The 22,615-nt window shown below is 35.4% G+C and overlaps 4 protein-coding genes across 5 annotated transcripts; all 4 read left to right on the top strand.

The window, feature by feature from the left end:
• Positions 1 to 177: 177 nt before the first annotated feature.
• Positions 178 to 3,962, top strand: LOC109237174 (thioredoxin domain-containing protein PLP3B-like). 2 transcript variants are annotated; one of them, XM_019403441.1, is made up of 9 exons: positions 178 to 311; positions 415 to 544; positions 1,648 to 1,722; positions 1,812 to 1,859; positions 1,956 to 2,098; positions 2,635 to 2,707; positions 2,950 to 3,011; positions 3,530 to 3,627; positions 3,695 to 3,962. In XM_019403441.1, exons 2-9 carry the CDS (start codon positions 461 to 463, stop codon positions 3,793 to 3,795), a joined length of 684 nt encoding a protein of 227 aa, XP_019258986.1. In that variant the 5' UTR covers positions 178 to 311; positions 415 to 460; the 3' UTR covers positions 3,796 to 3,962. The 2 variants fall into 2 exon arrangements, with proteins under 2 accessions (XP_019258986.1, XP_019258985.1); XM_019403440.1 differs by having other exon boundaries at positions 178 to 325.
• Positions 3,963 to 4,175: 213 nt separating this feature from the next.
• Positions 4,176 to 5,759, top strand: LOC109237175 (bZIP transcription factor 11-like). Its single transcript, XM_019403442.1, has 2 exons — positions 4,176 to 4,747; positions 4,868 to 5,759. Exon 2 carries the CDS (start codon positions 4,885 to 4,887, stop codon positions 5,410 to 5,412), a length of 528 nt encoding a protein of 175 aa, XP_019258987.1. The 5' UTR covers positions 4,176 to 4,747; positions 4,868 to 4,884; the 3' UTR covers positions 5,413 to 5,759.
• Positions 5,760 to 11,955: 6,196 nt separating this feature from the next.
• LOC109237173 lies at positions 11,956 to 14,597 on the top strand. Its single transcript, XM_019403439.1, has 2 exons — positions 11,956 to 12,243; positions 13,314 to 14,597. Exons 1-2 carry the CDS (start codon positions 12,076 to 12,078, stop codon positions 13,551 to 13,553), a joined length of 408 nt encoding a protein of 135 aa, XP_019258984.1. The 5' UTR covers positions 11,956 to 12,075; the 3' UTR covers positions 13,554 to 14,597.
• Positions 14,598 to 18,440: 3,843 nt separating this feature from the next.
• Positions 18,441 to 20,676, top strand: LOC109237172 (peroxidase 72-like). Its single transcript, XM_019403438.1, has 4 exons — positions 18,441 to 18,854; positions 19,182 to 19,373; positions 19,486 to 19,651; positions 20,053 to 20,676. The coding sequence occupies exons 1-4, from the start codon at positions 18,630 to 18,632 to the stop codon at positions 20,463 to 20,465; spliced, it is 996 nt and encodes a 331-aa protein (XP_019258983.1). The 5' UTR covers positions 18,441 to 18,629; the 3' UTR covers positions 20,466 to 20,676.
• The last annotated feature ends 1,939 nt before the right edge of the window (positions 20,677 to 22,615 follow it).

Below are 22,615 nucleotides of genomic sequence, written 5' to 3'. Positions count from 1 at the left end.
AACAGAAATATGAGTTTATATTAAAAAATTTACCCGTATAATTACAATTTATTAAATATTTAACGGAGTCCAAAAATATTTATTTTTAACAAATTTAATGGACAAAACTGGTCAGCAATATATTTAAGGGGCCATTGGAACCTAACTCCAAAGATATATTTAAGGGGCCATCGTTTTGTCTTTTTTAATTCTTTTTCTTGACCTCGTTTGTCATTTCTCTCCTTTTTTTCAAATATCAATTCTTTTCAAAAAGATGTATTAAACGAAACTCGGTTATAGCAACTTCCAATTGGCAGACAAATCTGAAATCTGTGCGTTTTCACAGGTTTTTCAAGTTACAGAAAATATCGATCCACAGATTCTCTGGTTTAAATTCGCATTTTTATCTTCTTCGATTGTATTCTTTGGATTTAGGTTACAGTAAATTACCTTACTAAAAGTGGAAAAAAAAGGAGAGGAGATGGATCCGGATTCAGTGAAATCAACTCTCTCTAATTTAGCATTTGGAAATGTAATGGCTGCTGCTGCTCGTGATTACCAGAAGGTATTTATACTTCTTTTTTTTTTCTTTATCTGATTTTAATCTCTCTTATTCTATTAATTTGGTTAATTAAATGAACTTGATTAGAGTAAAGTTTACGTTTTTATATGCAGAAATAAAGTAAAGTTTGGATATCTGTGTCCAAATTGAGCGGAAGTGTTATTAAGGTTCATATAGCAAATCTCTACTGGTTTGGGATTGAGGCGTAGTTTTTCTTGTTGTAAAATTTGGATTTTTATGTATTCATATAAGACAGGTGTAACTGTATGTATATCAGTATATAGATAAAATGAATTCTTAAAATTCTATACTAGAATTCTATCCAAATGTTTGTGATGGAGCTTTAAATAGTTTTAATGACCACAAAGCCACAATCTGCATGCACCATTTCTCCTTGAGACTTAGATAATTGCTTTTCAACAAATTAATCAAAGAGGGTACATTTATCAAGAAAGAAAATTATAGAGGGTTCATCTACTGTCTTTTCAAAATCAGTAGAATTTACATACTTTTTCCTGCAACTAGTAAGGATTGGTATGAAACTCTTCGTAATTGTGGCATGTTAATGCGAAGTATACTTTTCTGGTCCCTCAAGCTTATCTAATGGATTAATTATATTAAAATGACGAAAGCGCAAAAACAGTATTTACATCAGTAGCCAAGCAACTAAGAGCTACAGGCTGTGTCTCTATTGTGTGGCTAGATTAATGCTGCCTCCGCTCTCAGGATAAAGATGTCCTTCTATGGGAAATACTGAGAATTATTTACTATGTTTATCTGTTTATTTCAATATCTATACTCCAATTACTAACCATTTAAGACCACTATTTTGTTAAGAAGCTAAGATGGTTTGTGAATCATGTAGATATGATGAGTAATGTTGGATGAAAATTTAGATATACTCCAGTAGCTTAAGAAAAGACCGGTCAGTTACGGGGGTTTTCAACATTTCAAGGGAGTTTGACCTTTGATGTTACTTGCTGTTCCTTTGGATGAACTTAATATTTGAGATTTTTAGTTAGATCATTGTAATATACCTCAACATCCAGCAGTTTTAGTTAGCAGGTATTAACTACTGATCATTTGAATCCAACTTCACCCTTTAGGAAGTGCTGGCTCAAGAGAAGGCACAAGCATCATCTTCTGTTAATCAAGACATAGATCTTGATGAACTGATGGATGTAAGTTTGCGTATCCATCACTGTTTCTCCTTCTAGGCACATAATATAATTTGTATGTCTTGTTTATTTGCTCATTGTGCTTTTAACAGGACCCTGAGCTGGAAAAATTGCACGCAGATAGGATTGCGGCTCTCAAGGTCTGTTGTTTTGTCTTGCCTGCAGGTCAACACAGTTAGTTATATCTGGAGTGCCTGATCGTTAAACAATTGTTTTGTCTGGACTCTCTTCTACAGAAAGAAGCAGAGAAGCGACAAGCTTTAAAAAGGCAAGGGCATGGAGAATATAGAGAGATTAGTGAAGGAGATTTTTTGGGTGAAGTTACTGGTAGTGAGAAAGTGATTTGTCACTTCTACCATCGGGAGTTCTATCGCTGCAAGTAAGGACTTAATTCATGTTTCACAATTTACTGCCCTCCCCACATAAAAGAAAAAGACATAAGAGGAGGGTTCTTTCTGCAATCTGGATACCTGTTTCTGTTATTCTGTGCTGCTATCTGTGTTTGAGATAGAGAGGATGGTGGGGAGTAATTTCCGAAGTTAGAACAATTCTGGTATATCTCATACTGTAGATTTGTAGTTCGTGTTTTTTTTTTAAAGTCAGTAGTGCAAGAACTTTAGTCTGTAATCTGATGCAACAAGCTTGACATTTATAAAAGTGTTGCCTAAATTTGTATCTTGAAGGTTCCGTTTGTGACAGCTTTGACAGCTTTAACAAGGTTAACTGGTCATCCAAAATTTTATTAGCCAGATTGTGACAATTCTCTTGCTTCTCTTCCTACTTCAATGCATCGATGCTCAGATTAGAATAATCTAGCTATACATACTTGTGAAAGGGAAAAAGAGTAGGAATCTAGCTTTGTATATATCCACATGCAGGCATACACAAACATAATGGAATTCATTGCTCTTTCAGGATCATGGATAAGCATTTGAAGTCTCTTGCACCAAGACACGTCGATACAAAGTTCCTAAAGTTGGATGCTGAGGTTTATATATCTTGAGTTTTTGTATTCTTCCTCAGATTATGTACAGTAGGAACAGTCCTGAAATTTTGTGAAGTATCTGCGCCCACCTATGCGTGGAAGATAACACAAGTAAAACCGAGAAAAGAAATTTCAATTCTCAGTGAAGTAAGGAAAGAAAGACTGGCTCTATAACCTTTTGACGACTGTTCATTGGATCTCATTTTCGTGCTATTTCTCATTTTGTCTCATATAACTTAATGCAGAATGCTCCTTTTTTCGTTACAAAGCTGGGAATTAAAACTCTACCATGTGTCATCTTCTTCAGGTTAGTGCCTCCTGGCCTATTTAGCCTTTAGGGTACTCTGATTTGCAATGCTTTATTCTTTCTCATATATTTATCCATGTTTGGGTGGTTCTACGGTTGTTTTCAAGGCAAAATTAAGAACTTAATAATAGCACTTTCCTTCAAGCAAGAAGAATGCACCTGGATTCTCCTAGCTTATTGGTTTCAAAATGTAGATCAAATGATCTGTCAAAACAGGCCGAATGCACCGAGGGAAGTAAAATATCGGTCTGTCATGTGGAATTAACTGTTTAGGGCAGGCTGGCTAGCAGTTAACATTTGAGTAGCGGGCTTAACTGTCTTAATTGTTTCAGGTCTTGGATTTGATTAGGCAAGGGAGCTGCCCTATTTTATTGTAAATTAGATGAGGGAGCTATCGTGATCTTCACAAACATAGTTTAAAGTTACAAACTTGTGGCCTCATCAAAACAGTGGATAAAGGGAAGGGGTACAGTTGTCATTTCCTTTTGTTCTACACCTAAAAGAATTTTGCTTTTCAGGAATGGAGTAGCTTCAGATAGGCTGGTTGGTTTTCAAGACTTGGGAGGAAAAGATGATTTCAGCACACGGACTCTGGAGGGTCTTCTGTTAAAGAAAGGTAATGTTTTTTAGTTGATGATTCCTATCCATAGCTTAATGCAGTCACTAAACCATCTTTGGTGCAGGAATCATCAAAGAGAACAAGGAAGAAGAAGATGATGATTCATATGGTGAAAGAAATAGGACAGTGAGATCGTCAATCAATCCAGATTCTGATTCAGACTGATGAGTTATTTTTTTTCTGTTGCTGGTTTTCTTTTTTCTTTTTCTTTTTTTAATCCTTGGGATACCTCGGAGTATCTACTACAAAGTCTTTGCTTTTCTTGAGATGAAATGTACCAAAGATTGAATGAGTGGTGCCATTGTCAGTTGTAGTGGTTTAACATTTCTATCTGTTGCTTCTTATTCTTTCCAAAAAATGAAGAGGTATGGATTCATTCCATTTTTCAGAAGATGCTCCGGAAAATATGTACATCAGAAATATTTTGAAAAAATTAGTAACTCCACGTGAAATTCTTGATTGCATTCGTATCCAATTTTTCTTGGTAAATTATTCACCGTATAACAGAAATTTTCAAATCGTAAAACTATTAAGTGCTGCGTATGTAAGCGCATTATCCCTCTTTGAAGCTTTCATGTCATACAGTCCTTTCAAAAGCTCTACGTAATCTGCTTTAATTTTTTTTTTGGAATTAAATATTTGCTTAATTCCATTCATATTGAGCATTAATATCTCTATAAATGGATGTCCAGTACTATCACCAAACTCTGCTCTCCTTCGTATTTTCCTTTTCTCCACTTCTTTCATATCTTTATATTTTTCCTGCCAAAACTCTCTTCTTATAAAAGTTGTTTTGAATGAAATCTCTAATTAGCCTTATTCTCTCTGTTGATGCATAGATGCGGTGTTTTGATTCTTGATGTTTGGGATTATGTCTCCAGTAATCAGCGAAGTTCTTCTGTCTGGTTTTACCATTAACTCAACTCTTCATCGTCGTACTCACTTAGTTCAATCCTTCTCAGTCGTCTTCCTCTACTGGATCTACGTGTTTTCATGAAACAGAAAACCTCAGTTTCCTTCTTCTTACTCTTTAAACTTCATTCAAGATCCCAACCCCTTGACTACATTTCAGTTGTTATTTACCTTTTGTAGCAGGGTTGCCTACCTTATTTTCCAGGTAACTAATTTCAAAAACAATTACTTATAGTTGTCTTTTAAAAAGATAAAATAATGGGGTAATATTTCTTTTTATACAAGGTAAACTCTAATTTTGGTATTATGATATTGTAATTGCAAGACCATTGGTAAGGAGTTATGGCTTCTTCTAGTGGAACATCTTCAAGGTCAGTAATCCAGCTGAGGAACTATGGTTCCAAAGATGATCATCTCCAACAAGTAATAAATCAAAGGAAACGCAAAAGGTTGATATCCAACAGGGAATCTGCTAGAAAATCAAGGATGAGGAAACAGAAGTATTTGGATGACCTAATGGCTGAAATGAGTCAACTCAAGGAGGAAAACAACCAAATTGTGACTAACATAAACATGGTGGATCAGCTTTACTTGAATGTGGAAGCAGAGAATTCTGTTCTCAAAGTTCAAATGGCTGAGTTAAGCCACAGGCTACAGTCTCTAAAGGAGATCATTGACTACAAGACTTCAGCTAATGCTGCAACGACAACTAAAGAAACTAAGGATTTATGGAACTATTATGGCGAAAACATGAATAATGTTGATATTAAAGGTGGAGATGATTCCTTGAATTTGCTCCATGTTAATCAGCTTATCATGGCTTCTAGTGATGAACAGATCATTTGGTCGTTATCAAAACATGTAGAATGATAAATTATTTCAAGAAAAAAGAAAAATGAGAGTTGATAATTGGTTGTTTCTTTTGTTACTAAGAATAGGGGCTTTGGCGTAATTAGTAAAGTTGTTGCAATGTGACCAGGAGGTCACGGGTTCAAGCCGTGGAAACAACCTCTTGCAGAAATATAGGATAAGGTTGTGTACTATAAACCCTTGTAGTCCGGCCCTTCCCCGGACCCCGCGCATAGCGGGAGCTTAGTGCACCGGGCTACTATTTTTTTTTCTTTTGTTACTATTAAGATAATACAAGTTCCATTATTATGTGAGTAAATTAAATCACTGCAATTCTCTTGTCGAGTAAATTAATGACTCTTTTGGGATGTCGGTCTATTTATCTTCATTAGCCTTTTAATTGGGTGTTCAAGATTACTCTGAATTTATTCATTTGTTTTGCTAAATAATTCACAAGCTTTTATTTGCCTACTTGGTTTCTTACGCAATCCTTCACTACAGAGGCCTTTGACAAATAGAAAATGTAATCGTTATGTACAATTGTTAAATAATTGGTTGCTGGAAATTTGGCGGTGAAGTTTATTTAATTCAGCTAATAAAGGTCTCGAAGGTTGTTGGGCTTGCATAAATTGAAATAACAGGCTTGAATTATTGGCAAAAAAATGGTTTTTTAATATTACTGCTTTGCCCTTTCCAGCTTACTGCTATATAATAGTGACAAGAAATTGGCAACTAAAAGGAGGAGCAATTTTTAATGTTGTGGCACTCGTTTTATCTTTTAGTTCCTTATTATAAGGGAGAGTGTATGCTTAAGAAATTTATTGGAGCAGATGATATCACTTAGAACGAGTATATTATTATTATCCCATCATCCTGTCATATGTCATCCACCAGAACCACAGTGGTATGCAGAATTCTTATTGTCCCTTTCCGATCCATTTGACATAGTTTAGTTTATAATTTATTACTTTGAGATCGATTAATTAACCAGTCCATATTCAACTCTTTCTGATACTGGTCAATCAAGTATTCAACTTAATATATAGTAAAACTTTGATAAGTATGTAGGTACTCTGTTTGGTTAAGGAAACTGAAAAGTGGGTAATTTGTTATCCTCCCAAAGTTAGAGTGTAAATTTCATAAATGATCATATAACTATGATTTTTTTTCCATCAAAGTAATATAACGATGCTTTTTTATACAAAAATCATAAATTTTTTACTAACTCACACAAAAATCATAATGACCGAAAAAAATAACTTTCCGATAGTTTTTTGTTATTCTACGTTTTTTTAATTTTTAGTTTAATATATAATAATCCAATTAAAATAGGTATGATCTGACTCGGTCCGACCCAAACTAAACCAAACCAAACCAATATGTATATACATAAATTACAACAATACTAAAAGTGAATTATTCCCCGAAATAGACGAAACTTGTATTTTTTTGTTTTCCGTTTCAAGATTTTCATTCAAATTAATTGCATTATTGTTTCGGGAGCTCTCTCATTATCCATACATTTTATTTCTTTTTTTTTTTGATCAGAATCTCATGCAAAATTCCAAAGAAAGAAATACGAAAAAGAGCCAAATATACCCCGTACTATCAGAAAATATTTAAATGTATCCCTTGTTATACTTTGAGTCTATATATATATCTCTGCCGTTATACTATTGGTTTAAATATACCCATTTTCTGTTAAGTTTGTCCAAAGTGGATATCCAATCCTACGTCACACTGACATTTGATGAGGTGAATGCCACATGGCTTGCCACCTCAGCGTCCCTAATTCATTTTACCTCTCCCTTGTATTTTTTTTACCACTAAAATTTTCTTCCTCTCCATCACTATTGCCACCATAAAAAATATTGTATTTTAAATTTTAGTCTTTTATATATGGATTAGGGGCACTGAGGTGGCATGCCATGTGACATCCACCTCATCAAATATCAATGCCACGTAGGATTGGATGTCCACCTTGGACAAATTTAACAGAAGAAGGATATATTTGAACCAATAGTATTACAGCAGGGGTATATTTGGACTCAAAGTATAACCAGTGGCGGATTTAGGGGGGCGGAAGGGGGACCCCCTTCGCCGAAAAATTACACTGTATATATAAGGCAAAATCTGTTTTTTACCTCTATATATTAAGTTTTGAACCCCCTTAACACAACCTAAAAGTGTAATTTAGTGGTCAAGGGGGTTCAAAACCTTCATAAGGTCATAGGTTCAATTCCAACTAGCTACAAAAAAAAAAATTTGAACCCCCTTCCTGGAGATCCTGCCTCCGCCACTGAGTATAACAAATGATATATTTAAATATTTTCTCATAGTATAGGGACCAAACTATACTTTATTTATGTCAGATAGACAATATGTGGTAGGTGTGTGTATGTATGTATGGCTTTTCCAAGTAATTTTTTCTTTCTTTGGAGTATTTCGTATGTGATTCTGATTTAAAAAAGAAAAAGAAATAAAAGGTATGAATAATCTGAGAGCTCTTGGATATAATGAAAATCTTAAGAATAAAAATAAAAAATAAAAGTAGACTATATTGTGAGGGAATGATTCAATTTTACTATTTTCTTTAATTATATGAGTATTTGGTTGAGTTATTCCTATTTTAATTTGGTTATTATTTATTAGACTGAAAATAAAAATAATAGGAGTATGGAATAAGAAATACTACAGAAAGTTATATTTTTCGGTCACTATAATTTTTATATGAGTTAGTGGAAGTTATGATTTTTATGTGAGAAAATATAGTCATGACTTAAGTGAAAAAAAATCATATTTACATGATCATTTATGAAATTTACCAACTAAAGTCGTGCAACATTCCGTCCATATTTATGTTCCATAAGTGAATATAAACAATTAGTACTACTATTGTGTAGCTAATGTAAACTTGTTGTTTGACATAGAGCCCGTTTTGCTTAGCTGATAAGCATTAGGTGCTGAAAAACACTTTAAGTACTGAAACTGATTTAAAAAGTAAGCAGTTATGTGTTTGGATAAAAGTGCTGAAATTAATAATATGCAGCTGAAGAATTTGGTATACGAAGAGTTTTGTTTTAAAAAGAAGTATTTTAGGGATAGAATAGTAAATATTTTGGTCAAACTTAAAGTGCTTATAAGCTGAAATTTGATAAGTTGGGGGAGACCAACTTATGGCTTTTGGCTTATAAGCACTTTTAATTTTACCAAACGCGTAGATAAGCCAAAAAGTACTTATAAACCAGTTTGACCAGCTTATAAGCTTAGCCAAACACCCTTATTCCAAATACCCGATTAAGCCGTTTTGCACAAGTCGAATAATCAATGGATTTTATCGAATATAGCTTATATACTATACACTTAGTATATATACGATACTATACTATATATACATGTGTTATCGTAAGATTTAATCGAATATAGCCTTTATATATATATATATATATATATACACTTTACTATGTAACGACCCGGCCGATCGTTTCATGAGTTACAGCCCCGTTTTTCCCATTTCTGTTTCTTTAGGTGTTGTTCAGCTACATTTCATCGTATCGTGTTGGTTGGGTCGGGTTTGGAGTAATGTTGGAGTGATATGAGACACTTAGTCACTTAACATGGGATTTTAAGCCCTAAACCCTAAAGGAAGCCGGCCAAGAAAGAGGAGGGGACATATTTTGGACATAGATTCGACCTAAGGAGGCAAGAACACATTGGGAGCAAGGCGGAGAATTCTTCTACGAGTTTTTCCTTCCTCTTCCTATTTTTCATTGTTGGTTATGACTTTTAGTATTGTAGTTTTACATACTATTATGAATAGCTAATTTGTTATCTAGAGTTTTGATAGAACCTTTTGTAGGACAAATTCTTGTTATGTTTTTATATAATTGAGCGATAGCTTTTCTCTATTTGTTCAACTACGTTTATATTGTGGTTGGTTGAAGAGCTCTCAATTAGCTGTGCCTATTTAGTATGCATAACTCGGGAGAGAGTGCATATTTAGGTAATTGTTGAACAACACCACTCCCAGAGTATAGAGGGATCAATAACCGAGGGTTTAAAGGCGGGATTAGGGATAACGAAGCCTTGGGTGCGATTTGAAGTGAGCTGTATTAAAAGCCAGCTAGCGTAGCTCGGGAGAGTGCGTCTAGTAAATTGTCGTAATTACTCGGGAGAGATTTACGGTAATAAGAGTGCTCATGATCGGTAGAGAATACTTAGGCGAAATTATAGAAGACATAGCGGGAAGGATTCCGACAATTGGGGAAATCATAACTCTAGACCTCCTTAATCTTTCCTCTAACCCTCAGTGTCGTTAGTTGTTAATTTACTATTTTAATTTGTTAGTTAATTAGTTAAACAGAAGAATCTTAATATCTATAAGTTAGGAATTGTTCAAGCTTGTCTTCTTGGCGATAGTGAACAGCTGTAGCTAAACCTTAGTTCTCTGTGGGATTCGACTCCGTACTTGTAAACCGGATTATATTTGCAACGACCGCATTGTCCTTTTTATAAGTCATAGTTGGGCGTGATCACCAATAATGTAGTTGTAATATCTTCACTTTTCTGACAAAATTGTTGTTTAGAGTTTGGACTAAGAATTGTAATCTGTTCGTTAGGTTGACTGTTTTTTGGAGAATGGTATCACATGTGGTGCTAATTCCGGAAAAAGATCAATGATGCTTGCTACTTATCTGATAGTAGCTATTATGTTACAATTTTGAAGTCAAATAGCCAAGAAATAGATTAGAATTAAGGAAGCTCTCTCACCTAGATATGATTGGGAGTTTGCACACTTTGTAAATTTAGGGCACTTAGTGTTATAAAAATATCATTACTTGTAAAAAAAAATTTGCTGTATTTTAGAGTTTTTGAGATCGATAAAGAGAACATTTGGTTCTTTTGAGAATTAGTGATAGGTTTTGTGATTAAGAGGAGAAAACCTAAGAGAAGAAGATGATGATTCTTGCAGGACCGAGTGCTCTTTTGTGAATAAGGCCGACACACTGCTTTAGTTGAGTCCATTATCTTATCTGCAGTGTGATAGCAGACACAAGATAGAAAAAACCAATTCAACTCTTGTCAAGCATTGGGGTCATAAGCATATAATTACTTGGTAATTACTACAATTGAGCCTGTTCTTTTACTCATGAAAATGCTTCACAAAGTTTATTCTTGCTTTATATCTTCTACCAAAAGGATTCTGGTAAATTTTTGAACTTCTCATGTTTAGGGACATAAGCAGAAACATGAACAAGTGATATAATCTCTAACTGTGAGTTTTCCCGAAAGATGCTAAAGTTCTCTTATTTTCTTAAGTACAACATAGTAAAAATTGACCTATTAGCTTTAGTTATATGTGTTTTTGCTTTGATACATCACTCGAAATTGCAGCAACAGTACGTATATGTCTTATTCTTTTTAAACGTTTTGAATTATTTGTCCTATTAAGTTTATCAATTTCTTATTACATTTTGCACTGACCCATGTTTATTCCTTATTAAACTTAATAACGAATCTCCTACTAGGAGAGAGTTTTTTATATGTACTGTTGGAAGTTAGTCTCATATAGTTCAACATTATTGTCTTGACTCTTAATCTGATTGATTGCATTGTTTTATCGGTAGACTTGTTAATGAAGAAGTCACTGCAAATGTGACTGAAGCGAGCTCGAAGTTGTTGGGTGCCACTCCACTTTGCCCGTTGCTTAGGGCAATGAGTTATGAATGAATTGGTTGAGCGAAGTGCTGATATTAGTACACAAACTAACGACCGATTTCGATCGGTACACGTTTGCGGCCATCGTTTTCCCGACCATTAAAATCGGTCGGGATTCGGATAATTTCCGACCGATTGCGGTCGAAAATAGCGGACGGAATTTCACTATTTTCTAGTAGTGCTAGTATTGTGTACAAAAAAGGTGTAGATAGAAGTTACCACCGATCTATGTTTTCTGCCCATAAATGTGCCTCTACCTATGAAGTCTTTAATAAAGCCTTTAATAAAGCAGTAAAACAGTAAAGGTAGACGAAGCTGCCCCAAAACCCTCCTTTCTCATGGAACCATACAGAAAATTAAACTCCTTCTTAACTCTTAAGTAGTCGCACTGAATTGAATAAACGTTAATCAAGGTTTTTTTTTTTTTAAATTAATAATCAAGGCTTAAAAAATCATAATATATGTTCAGAAGTGTTTTTCAAATTAATCAGCTAAATACAAATTGCTTATCACCAAAAGTATATTTGAGAAAAACACTTTTTAAAAAAAAGTACTTCTAATAATAAGCTGATTTTTGCAGCTTGGTCAAACATGCTATAAATCAAGATGGGTCCATCGGGGCATCAATTTTGGTAAGCATGCCAAAATTATACGGATTTCATGTGTTAGTTTTGTCATGCTTATGAAAATTATTATTGAGTCATAAAATCAATCTCCATATCTAGTTGGAAACAAAGAGCTGGATATGAAGTTTCTCTTTTTAGAATTGTCGTCCGGACTGTTAGGGGTAAATCGGGGAATTGATAACAGAAAAGAGGGTACAATTGTCATTACATTCGAGTACCTAATTCAATTCGTAAAGTACCTCTTGCTTTGCACAGCAGCAGCTTAGGGCTTATAACACTCAAATTCCGCTCTGAAACAGCAAAATACGCCATAGCCAATAGGCCAGAGATTGAAGGAACCATGTTTGCGACAGCGATAAGGTACATAGGGAGGAAACCAAAGCCCAAAATGAAACCCGTTGAGCTTAAAACCCCACCTGAGCAAACACAAACTATCACCAGGGTTATTTTCGACATTTTGAAAGAACATGGCCCTCTCACCATTGCTGACACCTGGGAACGTGTCAAGGTAATTCATAAAATGAGTTTTTGCAAATTCTCTAATTTGAATTAACTATTGTATGGAAACTTGATTGTCTTTTACAATTTTGATTCATTTTCTGAAGTTTGAATCATTTCTGAGCTTTGAATGAGATGGGACGAATAGAGCAGAGTCAATTTGATTTATATAGCTGAGCACAGTTAGCTTTGGATTTTGATGTAGTTAATTGATTGATTGACTGCCTAATTGGTAATGTTGGATAATGTTAGTTTCATGAAGTGGTGGTGAAAAAGAAATGAACTTTGGGACATAGTTGAGTGAACTAAAAGGAAAAGTTGTCCTTTTCTTTTTTTCGTTTCTTCAGGGCTTAGAGTAGGCCTTCAAACTCGAATGGCAGAAGAAAAAAGTTATGAGGATTGCCTCAATTTTTATGGATCTGTCTGGATGTTCAGGTGGCGTTTGGGCGAGCTTTTGGGAGTTTGTGAAAGTACAGTTTTTGCAAAAACTCCATAAACTCGCCCAAACGCCATAGTAACTGCTTTAACCTAAAAGATAACACACGTGTGTTACATTTCTCCGTCAATTATTATAATCATAGAGAGAAGCAGTGGATGCTCCACTTTATATTTATACATCACTCTAATAAGATTTTATACTTTTCTATATAGACACTGTTGGTGCACGTACACCAACTGTGTATATGCTAGATTTCCTCCGGTTAGAATGAAATTAAATAGACAATTTACGTTCTGTATGATAGTTCAGATAATATCCTGCGAATGCTTCTTTTTCAAGGCTTGACACTAGGCTTTTTGGTAGATGACTGCAAAGTTTATGGAATATTCCTAGCGTCTAATTTACCATATCAAGGATAATTAGTTGCTTTACAAACAATTAACAGCTGCTCTATTGCCTTTCTAGTTGTGGTGGAATATTGATGGTTAAGTCTTTGTTTTCCCGCCCTGTACTTCTTAGCACAGAGTATAAAATTATGTGAAATTCTTACCATTTTTCCTGATTCTGATGAGCCTACTGTTCTTAACTTAGAGAACTCTAGGCTGGTCTTTCCTAACTGTTTTTCCCCTGCAAAACTCCAGGATGTTGGGTTGAGAGGGTTGACAAGCAAAAGGCACATGAAGATAGTATTAAGATGGATGAGGGAAAGACAGAAGCTTAAGCTTATATGCAATCATGTTGGGCCCCAGAAACAATTTCTGTATACTACCTGGTTCACAAAACCAAATACAACGCAGACAAAGCTAGGAACCCATACTTCCTGGCCAAATATGAAGCAGATAATGCCAGGAAGTGATATTTCCCGGCCAAAGTCATCATAAACCTTATAGCGTGGTGTCTGATAATTGAACCAAAGATTTTTTGGAGCTTTCACCATGCTCTGAAGCTTTACAGGGCAACTACTATGGCTTTCACAACCTTTTAACTATGTGGATATCAAGGCCTTAGCTTTTGGGTAGACTTTCTTTCTTCTTCTTTTTTATGTATATATTATGTTACGGGATTAATGGCATTATCAGCAATAATGTCTACAGTCTACAAAACAAATGATGATTCGAGGAAAGCTCAAACAAAACAACATTGATATTGAAACAAGCTCTCAAAACTATTACGTGATTGACAAATTTGAGGATTTTGGTAATTCGGTGCTTTAGTTGTGTTATGGATAACTATCAGTTCAGATATGAAGGAAAACAAAGTCAATCTTTGCAAACACTAGTTTCCCAGTTTTTTAGAAGATCAGTTGTTTGATGATTTGAAACACTGCCAATTCTTCTGTCAATTGATATCTTCTGACCCTGTCATATATTTTCTGTTCATTTTAATCATCTGCAGTTTGCCGTTGTTTGAACAGCTTTTAGCAAAGAGCGATTCATGGTTCATTAGGCTCCATTCTGCTTTGATATTGTTACAAAGCCTTTCACTTGATTCTTGCAAATTGTAACATCGAACCAAGGTCCCTCAATACTTTAACGAGGCTCAAAAGATTTTACGAAACTGTGAGCATATTCAGGTACTCTGTTTGGATAGCTGATGGACTACTTGATAATGGAATCTTGATACAAGTCTTGAGTTCTTTCGTGTTTCCGGCTTAAACTTTTTTTAAGTAGAGCGCCGGAGTATGGAGGTTGCCACCATGTTAAAACTAGGGTGGAAAATCTGTGCTTAGTTTTGGGCTGGTTAAGTATTCCAAATGAGAGGATGAAAGTGCTTAGTTTGGTTGGAAAAATCTGTCCAAATATTGTGTTTACATTTTCTTGGTTTACTTACATAGATAGATTAGTTAGTGTGTACAGATTAGACCTCTATATACTACTCATCTGTGACTATGGATTGAACTTAGTACAGATATATATTTCTAAGGACTTTCATCTATTCTTTATATATCTAGAGCTGGAAATAAATGCATTAAGTATAGCTGCCAACTTCAATATACATCCTGTCTGTACTAGTAAACGAATTTTGAAGGTTACCTAAATTTGTACTAGTAAACTGTATTCCAGTCTGAACCCTGAACCATCTGCAGGCTTCTTGTATGACATTCTTGTAAACCGTCTCAAGAAACAACAACAACAAACCCAGTTTGATCCCATAAATAGGGTCTGGGGAGGGTAATGTGTACGCCGACCTTACCCCTACCTCATAGAGATAGAGAGTCTGTTTCCGATAGACCCCCGGCTCAAGGAATCTTCAAGAATGAGAGATAAAAATACAGGAGAAAAAGGGTTAGGAGAGCTGCTCCTCTAATTTGAGTGGGTCCTACTGCTCTCCTCTGAAGTGGAGTATGACAATTTAAAAAGTTGACAAAAGAACTGTTGAGCATACAGGTTTAATATGGACATGGTCATAATAAAAATCTATGCAAGAAATAAACTCAAAAATAAACATTTTGAGTCATTGTGAACTCGTACAAGGATATTGTTGGAGCAATAATAAGTAGGAATGACACATTTGAACTGGTGACATTTTGTACCCAAAACAGACACATTAGCAAACTGCACCACATTCCTTTAATTTACACACTGTAATTTTAGAGAACTCCTAGTAAACGTTAGACGTATCACATTCGACACTTTCACATGGGAAAGTTGTCTTCAACCATGGGATAAGAGATAATCAATCCCGAAATTAAATTTGAGATGAGTTTATCCAACGTTTGGTTGGGATGAAATCGTGGTATAACTAATCCGGAGATTGTAGTATTTTTTTTATCCCTATAGGAGGGTGGAATAACTAATCTGGAATAATTAATCCCGGAATAATTTATGGCAGACGAGGATGGTAGAGTATTGATGGGAGAGTCCCAGATTAAGCAGAGATGGCAGACGTACTTCTATGGTCTTCTAAACGAGGAGGGGGACCGGGATATAGCGCTAGGGGATTTGGGGCATTCGGGGAGTCTCCGAGATTTTAGGTATTGCAGGCGCATTAAGGTGGAGGAGGTCGTGGGGGCTTTGCGTAAGATGAGTAGGGGTAGAGCGACCGGGCCAGACGAAATTCCGGTTGAGTTTTGGAAGTGTGTGGGTAGAGCAGGATTGGAGTGGCTGACTGGGTTGTTCAATGTAATTTTTAGGACGAAGAGGATGCCGGAGGAGTGGAGGTCGAGTACAGTGGTACCGTTGTACAAGAACAAATGTGATATCCAGTGCTGTAACAATTATAGGGGTATCAAGTTACTAAGCCATACCATGAAAGTCTGGGAGAGGGTGGTGGAGGTGAGAGTGAGGAAGACGACGTCTATATCCGACAATCAGTTTGGGTTCATATCGGGTCGCTCCACTACGGAAGCTATCTACCTTATTAGACGGTTAGTGGAACAGTACAGGGATAAGAAGAAGGATCTGCACATGGTGTTTATTGACTTGGAGAAAGCGTATGACAAGGTCCCTAGGGAGGTGCTCTAGAGATGTCTTGAGGCAAAGGGCGTGCCGGTAGCCTACATATAAGCGATCAAGGACATGTATGATGGAGCTAAGACTAAGGTTAGGATTGTGGGAGGCGACTCGGAACATTTCCCGGTTGTTATGGGATTACACCAAGGCTCTGCGCTTAGCCCATTCTTATTTGCCTTGGTGATGGATGCACTGACACACCANGAGTTGTTCTTCGCGAACACGGTCCTAGGCCCGCGAACTCAATGGTCAGGGGGGACAGACCATCGCGAACGTGAAGGCCATCCTGGCCTCAGTTCATCGCGATCGCGACAAGTCTCTCGCGAACGGGTTGAAGACCTGTCCAGTGATTTTAAAACAGAACCAAAGACGAGATTTGTTCAAAATTTCACATCTTCTTCGCCAGAACTCGACCTAGGGCGATTTTTGAAGAGGGATTTCACCACCAAATCATAGGTTTGTGTTCTTTAACTCATTTCCTTCAATTTCCATCAACACCCATTAGATTTCTATCCCTAAATCTTGTTCTTTCATGGTAGAATTAGGGACTTTGGAAAAATTGGGGATTTTGCAAATTTGGGAATTTAGACCTCGATTTGGTGTCGAATTCCGAAACTAATTACATATTTGGGATCGGGGGTGAATGGGTTTTGGTCCGAACCTCAAGTTTTGACCAAGCGAGCCCGGAGTCGGTTTTTGACTTTTTGGGAAGAATGTTGGAAAACTTATATGGTTCGGGCACGTGCGGAGGAGAAGCCTTGATGCTCCGGTGAGGAGGTGTGAGCGGTTGGCCGTGGTGGGTACGAGAAGAGGTAGAGGGCAGCCTAAGAAGTATTGTGGAGTGGTGATCAGGCAGGACATGGTACGACTGCAGATTTCCGAGGACATGGCCCTTGATAGGAACGTCTGGAGGTCAAGCATTAGGATTGTAGGTTAGGGGGTAGTAGAGCTTTCCTTACTTCATACCCGGGGTGAGGCGGGGTTGGATTAGGGTTGATCTTAGATGGCTTGCAGTCTATGTTAAGTCCATACTATCCTTGCTGTTTATCTTAGCCCCGGGCCTTAGATACTGGTTACTGTTATTGCACGTCATTTATCTTTTGGTTGTTATGCTTCTGTTACTATTATGGTTTCTACTGGAGTTACTAATGAATTGTCTTTGCTTGTTATTTATTTCCGTCTTTCTGAGCCGATGGTCTATCGGAAACAGCCTCTCTGCCCTATCGGGGTAGGTGCAAGATCTGCGTACACATTACCCTCCTTCGACCCCACTTTGTAGGATTTTACTGTGTAATTGTTATTGTTGTAATAATTTATCATGAAATAACTTGTTTCTCCACCAAACGACTCTGTAAAGAACAGTTTCGAAATATAAGGATGATCTTGTTCATCTTTGACAAATCAGAGGAGCAGCTCTCCTAACTTATTCTTTTTCCTTTATATTTTTTGTCATTCATTGGACTTTGGACCAATCAGATTCACCTAATATTCGCTAATCTTATCAATTTGTAGGTCATAATATTTCTTTGCTTCTGTAATACATGATAGTTGAATACTATTACTGTTACTAATTTAAGGACAACGCAACTACTTACATGAACTAATATTTGTTTCTTAAACTTATAAACTACAAGCTTAAGGTATATTGGATAAGCACTGTCCAAAACAGTTAAATTAATCCATATACTTTTTTGCTAGTCAACAAGCAATTAATTTAGTTTGAAATTTTCAAATATTACTAATAGATTAACTCTTTAATGTATAGTATATATAATACATGGAAGGCTTGTATAGTGTTTGAGAGATTAAGTAATCTTTGGTTATAATAAAGAAATCTTGAGGTCCTTTTTGGTCAACAGAGCAGGTGTTTCTGCTCCCACTTTCCTCAATTTTTAGATTTTGAATACTTTTATATTTCATGCATGTATGTCATATAGACATCCCTTCACCCCAAAGCAATGGATGTGTGGTTGACCAAAGCATGTCATTCTCCCATAAATTATATATAGCTTTTGATTGAAGATTTCCCTAGATATAGCATGATAGCTACAATATGTTTGGATTTTGGTTGGGAGACGACTTGGCTAATTCATGCACATTTATTTATAGAAGAACTTTTGGCTTTTTTAACCCACGAATAATTAAAAATTTCCACACCAAGTCCACATTCTTATTCTTTTATTATATTTGTAACCTTGATCAACTTTGTAAAGGTTTAAAATAGCTAATTAAGCTATTAGTAAGGTAAGAAGTTGTTACCAAACATCTGTATTGCATTAAGAATGAGTTAAAGTTTGAAAAATTTTATAGCTAAATGTCATTTCCCTATCACAGACCAAATCAATCATCATTGTACTTGTAAAGCACATGACTCTGCTACACTATATAGGTTAAAAAAAACACTCCATTCATTAAACACTATATATAGTACTCGTAACTTTCCTTCAATTATATCAAAGCAAGCCCATATAGCCTACTTACATTCTCAAATTAGTCTCTTTAAGTATGGCTCAATCCTTGAGCTTCTTCATGGTTATTGTTCTCCTTGCTTTTGCACCAATTTGTTTCTCTACTAAGACTTATGGTGGTTACTTATTCCCACAATTTTATGACCAATCATGTCCCCAAGCAAAAGAAATTGTTAAGTTTATTGTTGCCAAGGCTGTAGCCAAAGAAGCTCGAATGGCTGCTTCATTATTGAGGTTGCATTTTCACGACTGCTTTGTCAAGGTAAAGCTCTCATGTTATTATATGCATGTCACGCCTTATCTTATGCAGTATTTATATTTATTAGAGCAATGATAGAGTCCGAAACTTTAATCAGGGGATTCAAAAAAAAATGCTAGAATGTCACACATGTGATTCGTACTTTTGACCTAAAGCAAAAATTTTATCACCTTTGCCACTACACTAACATTCCCTTAAGTCAAAGAGATTCAACAATCATGCATACAATGATATATACAAAAAAAGATTATTTCCATCTTATCGATGAAGGAAATTTAGTTGAACCCCTTCAGACCACGGACTAACTATTATTTTCATTGTGTCATGTAGGGGTGTGATGCATCTCTGCTTCTTGACAGCAGTGGAAGCATAATTAGTGAGAAAAGATCAAATCCCAACAGGAATTCGGCTCGTGGATTTGAAGTTATTGATGAGATTAAGAAGGCATTAGAAAAGGAGTGCCCTCAAACAGTCTCTTGTGCAGATATCTTGGCATTAGCTGCTAGGGATTCAACTGTTTTAGTAAGTTAAATTGCTAGCATGCATATATATATATATATGAATGAAAGTTGATCAATTGATTCAATTCTAAGAGATTATAAAGCTGACATTTTAATATTTTTTGTTTATAAAGGCTGGTGGACCAAACTGGGAGGTCCCATTGGGAAGGAGAGACTCCAGAGGTGCTAGTTTAAGTGGCTCCAACAATAATATTCCTGCTCCAAACAACACATTTAATACCATTCTCACTAAATTCAAGTTAAAGGGGCTTCATATTGTTGACCTTGTAGCTTTATCTGGTAAAACTTTCTCTTTCTCTTTCCTAGATAAACAATAGATTTTCACTTTTACTTGTCCACATTCGCATATCAAGAGAAAAATATTTATTAATTACTCATCCATTAAGACTATATACCAATTAATATGGGTATCATGGTAAATTATGTACTTTATTTATCATATTACTTAAGGGGCGTGAAAAGTCAAAACGTGACAAATAAAAGTGAACGGACTAAGTAAACCTAATAGTATAAAAGAACACAATCATACCACCTAAAAGATAACTAATATGTAACGATGACCTTTATATCTTTTAGCTGGCCTGATAGCTTTTTTTTTTTTTTATAGTGAATTCTAGAGAAGTTAAATTGTATGCTAAATAAGTTATCACTTAATTAATGCCAAAAGTTTTGTTCTACAGGGAGCCACACAATTGGAAATGCAAGATGCACCAGCTTCAGGCAGAGACTCTACAACCAGTCAGGAAACAGCAAACCAGACTTTACATTGGAAGAGTCATATGCCGCCCAGTTGCGCACTAAGTGCCCAAGATCTGGTGGTGACCAAAACTTATTCTTCTTGGACTTTGTCTCCCCAACAAAATTTGACAACAGCTACTTCAAAAACTTGTTGGCATCAAAAGGTCTACTGAACTCAGACCAAATTCTTGTTACTAAGAATCAAGAATCATTCAACTTAGTGAAACAGTATGCAGATAAAAATGAGCTTTTCTTTGAGCAATTCGCTAAGTCTATGGTTAAGATGGGAAATATTTCACCTTTGACGGGTTCCAGGGGAGAAATCAGGAAGAACTGCAGGAAGATCAACTCCTAAAACGCACAACTTACGTGGCAGCACGAGAAAACTTATACTAATATGTATGTATTTTCTGTTTTCTAGTTTCTTTCAACATTCTTCTAGCTTTGTTATTGCATTTGTTCTCGAGGATGTTACAGCTTGTAGACCATCTTTTGTTGTTTGACGAATATTTTGGTCTGTTATTTTCAGAGTGTGGTAATCAGAATAATGGGTTTAATAAGACGAATATTCCTGGATTTTTTTTTTTTTCGCCTGACTAGTCCCCTAAGTATCTCACTCAAAGAAATTTGATCCTTAAGATATCATCTTACAAGGAAATTAATGTTCAAGATTTCTAATATTGACATCAAAGGGCAAACGACTTCGACAACAGTAATCATGTCCTAGCTTCTCTGTTTCTATCTATGATATACGAAATGGAATCGCCTTAATTGATCTTATTAGATGCTGCTAAAGTCTTCGTCTCTTTGTTTAATTTACAAAGAGAGGGCATTGTTTATCGTTCAAGGGAAACCCATTCAGCTACACTACCTTCGATCTACTCAATCCAATGAGCTGATATGCTTGCTTCAACGTTTCAATGGAAATTCTTCAATTATTTGCCAAGTTGTGGTCTAGTTCATAAATTTATGTGTCATGACCCCTTAGAAGGATTATATCATGGGGTTTGGGGTAAATTTTAAAAATAGCCAGATTTAAAACTGGTCGTTCAAAAATAGCCCAATTTCAAAAGTAATCGAAATTTAGCCACTTTTTATATAAAGATAAATCTGAGCGAAAACATTGTTCAAAACCCGGAAAATACTCCAGTATATTATGCTGGAGTTCCAGCATAAGTATACTTGAAATCCAGCATATTATACCGGAGTTCCAGAATAAGTATGCTGGAACTCCAGCATAATATGATGGAGTTCCAGCATAAGTACACTAGAACTCCAGCATAATATACTGGAGTTCCAGCAAGTATATTGGTCCAGTATAATATACTGGAGTTTGGAGCACCGGTGCTCCAGTCTCCAGTATATTATACTGGAACCAGCAAAATATATCGGTCCAGCATAATATGCTGGAGTTCATACACAAGTGCACCGAACTCCAGTATATTATGCTGGACCGGTCTCTATTGCAGCAAAATAGTGACTATTTTTCATTGACTTGGTAAACGCTGACTATTTTTGATTGACCAGTCCGAAAACTGGCTATACCGTGCTATTTTTACGGTTTTGACACAGTTACCCACAAAAACAAAACTATTTACCTTTGTCTACTCATTTATTTTTCTACCCATAAACTAATTACATTTCCTACCCATAATAGTTTTTGTGGAAAATTTTTTCTTTATTCTCCAATTCTTTTTTTATTTCTATGCTTCTTTTCTTCTTCTTTTTTTCTTTTTTTTTCTTTTCTCGTTTTCTTCTTATTTTCTTCTTTTCCCCTTTTCTAATTTTATTTAAGTTTTTTTTTTATTCTTTTTCTCTTCATAATCTAATTTCATTTACCGTTTTCACTATTTTTTATTATTCTTTTTTTATGCAATAAGAAAAAATAACTGATATAATAAATATTTGTTCACCTTTTTTAATATAACTAGTACAACATACCTTTTTTTTTCTTTCTCATTTATTAAATTCAATTATTAAACTAAAATAATATTAGTTGTCACTTGATCTAATTCACGAATATCACATTGATTGCTGCTGAGCAGCATAAATTACATAATCAGATTCTAAGAATCAACATGTGATTGCCATGCAAACCTTGATCTACTTTCTTATAAATATCAGTGCACACTCTACCATTAGCAGTAATACAACCAGTTATAGAGCAAGAAAACATAATTTACGGCAACCAAATCTCCATATATACTAGTTAGAATAAAAATGGCAATAATATACTAAAAAATACAACAAAAGTATAAGTAGCAAAAAAGACTTCTAGTACCATGTGATACCAATATGGTATATATGTATACCAACAGAGCATGTGATTTCTCTAGAATATTGCTACAATTATCTGCGACTATACTACTGTACCAAAACATTAAAGGACGCAATAAAAGTATGAGAAAATTACATGCTCGTATTGCAAGCTAAATATTCGCAAAACTACTTGCTCATTTTGTATGCTAAGAGGGTATATAGTTGTATGGGGTTGTTCCAACAATT

This window comes from Nicotiana attenuata, unplaced genomic scaffold (genome assembly GCF_001879085.1).
Source record: "Nicotiana attenuata strain UT unplaced genomic scaffold, NIATTr2, whole genome shotgun sequence".
Taxonomy (NCBI): Eukaryota; Viridiplantae; Streptophyta; class Magnoliopsida; order Solanales; family Solanaceae; genus Nicotiana; species Nicotiana attenuata.
Note: the sequence above shows the minus strand (reverse complement) of the source record. Positions and strands in the feature narration are given on the sequence as shown.

Bases quoted from the DNA above. Each gene is read 5' to 3' on its own strand.
- LOC109237174 (XM_019403441.1), top strand. From the start codon at position 461: ATGGATCCGGATTCAGTGAAATCAACTCTCTCTAATTTAGCATTTGGA. The intron at 1,723-1,811 runs GTAAGTTTGCGT...TGCTTTTAACAG, and splicing joins ATCTTGATGAACTGATGGAT to GACCCTGAGCTGGAAAAATT. The intron at 3,012-3,529 runs GTTAGTGCCTCC...TTTGCTTTTCAG, and splicing joins CCATGTGTCATCTTCTTCAG to GAATGGAGTAGCTTCAGATA.
- LOC109237172 (XM_019403438.1), top strand. From the start codon at position 18,630: ATGGCTCAATCCTTGAGCTTCTTCATGGTTATTGTTCTCCTTGCTTTT. The intron at 19,374-19,485 runs GTAAGTTAAATT...TTGTTTATAAAG, and splicing joins CTAGGGATTCAACTGTTTTA to GCTGGTGGACCAAACTGGGA. The intron at 19,652-20,052 runs GTAAAACTTTCT...TTTGTTCTACAG, and splicing joins TGACCTTGTAGCTTTATCTG to GGAGCCACACAATTGGAAAT.
- LOC109237173 (XM_019403439.1), top strand. From the start codon at position 12,076: ATGTTTGCGACAGCGATAAGGTACATAGGGAGGAAACCAAAGCCCAAA. The intron at 12,244-13,313 runs GTAATTCATAAA...GCAAAACTCCAG, and splicing joins ACACCTGGGAACGTGTCAAG to GATGTTGGGTTGAGAGGGTT.
- LOC109237175 (XM_019403442.1), top strand. From the start codon at position 4,885: ATGGCTTCTTCTAGTGGAACATCTTCAAGGTCAGTAATCCAGCTGAGG.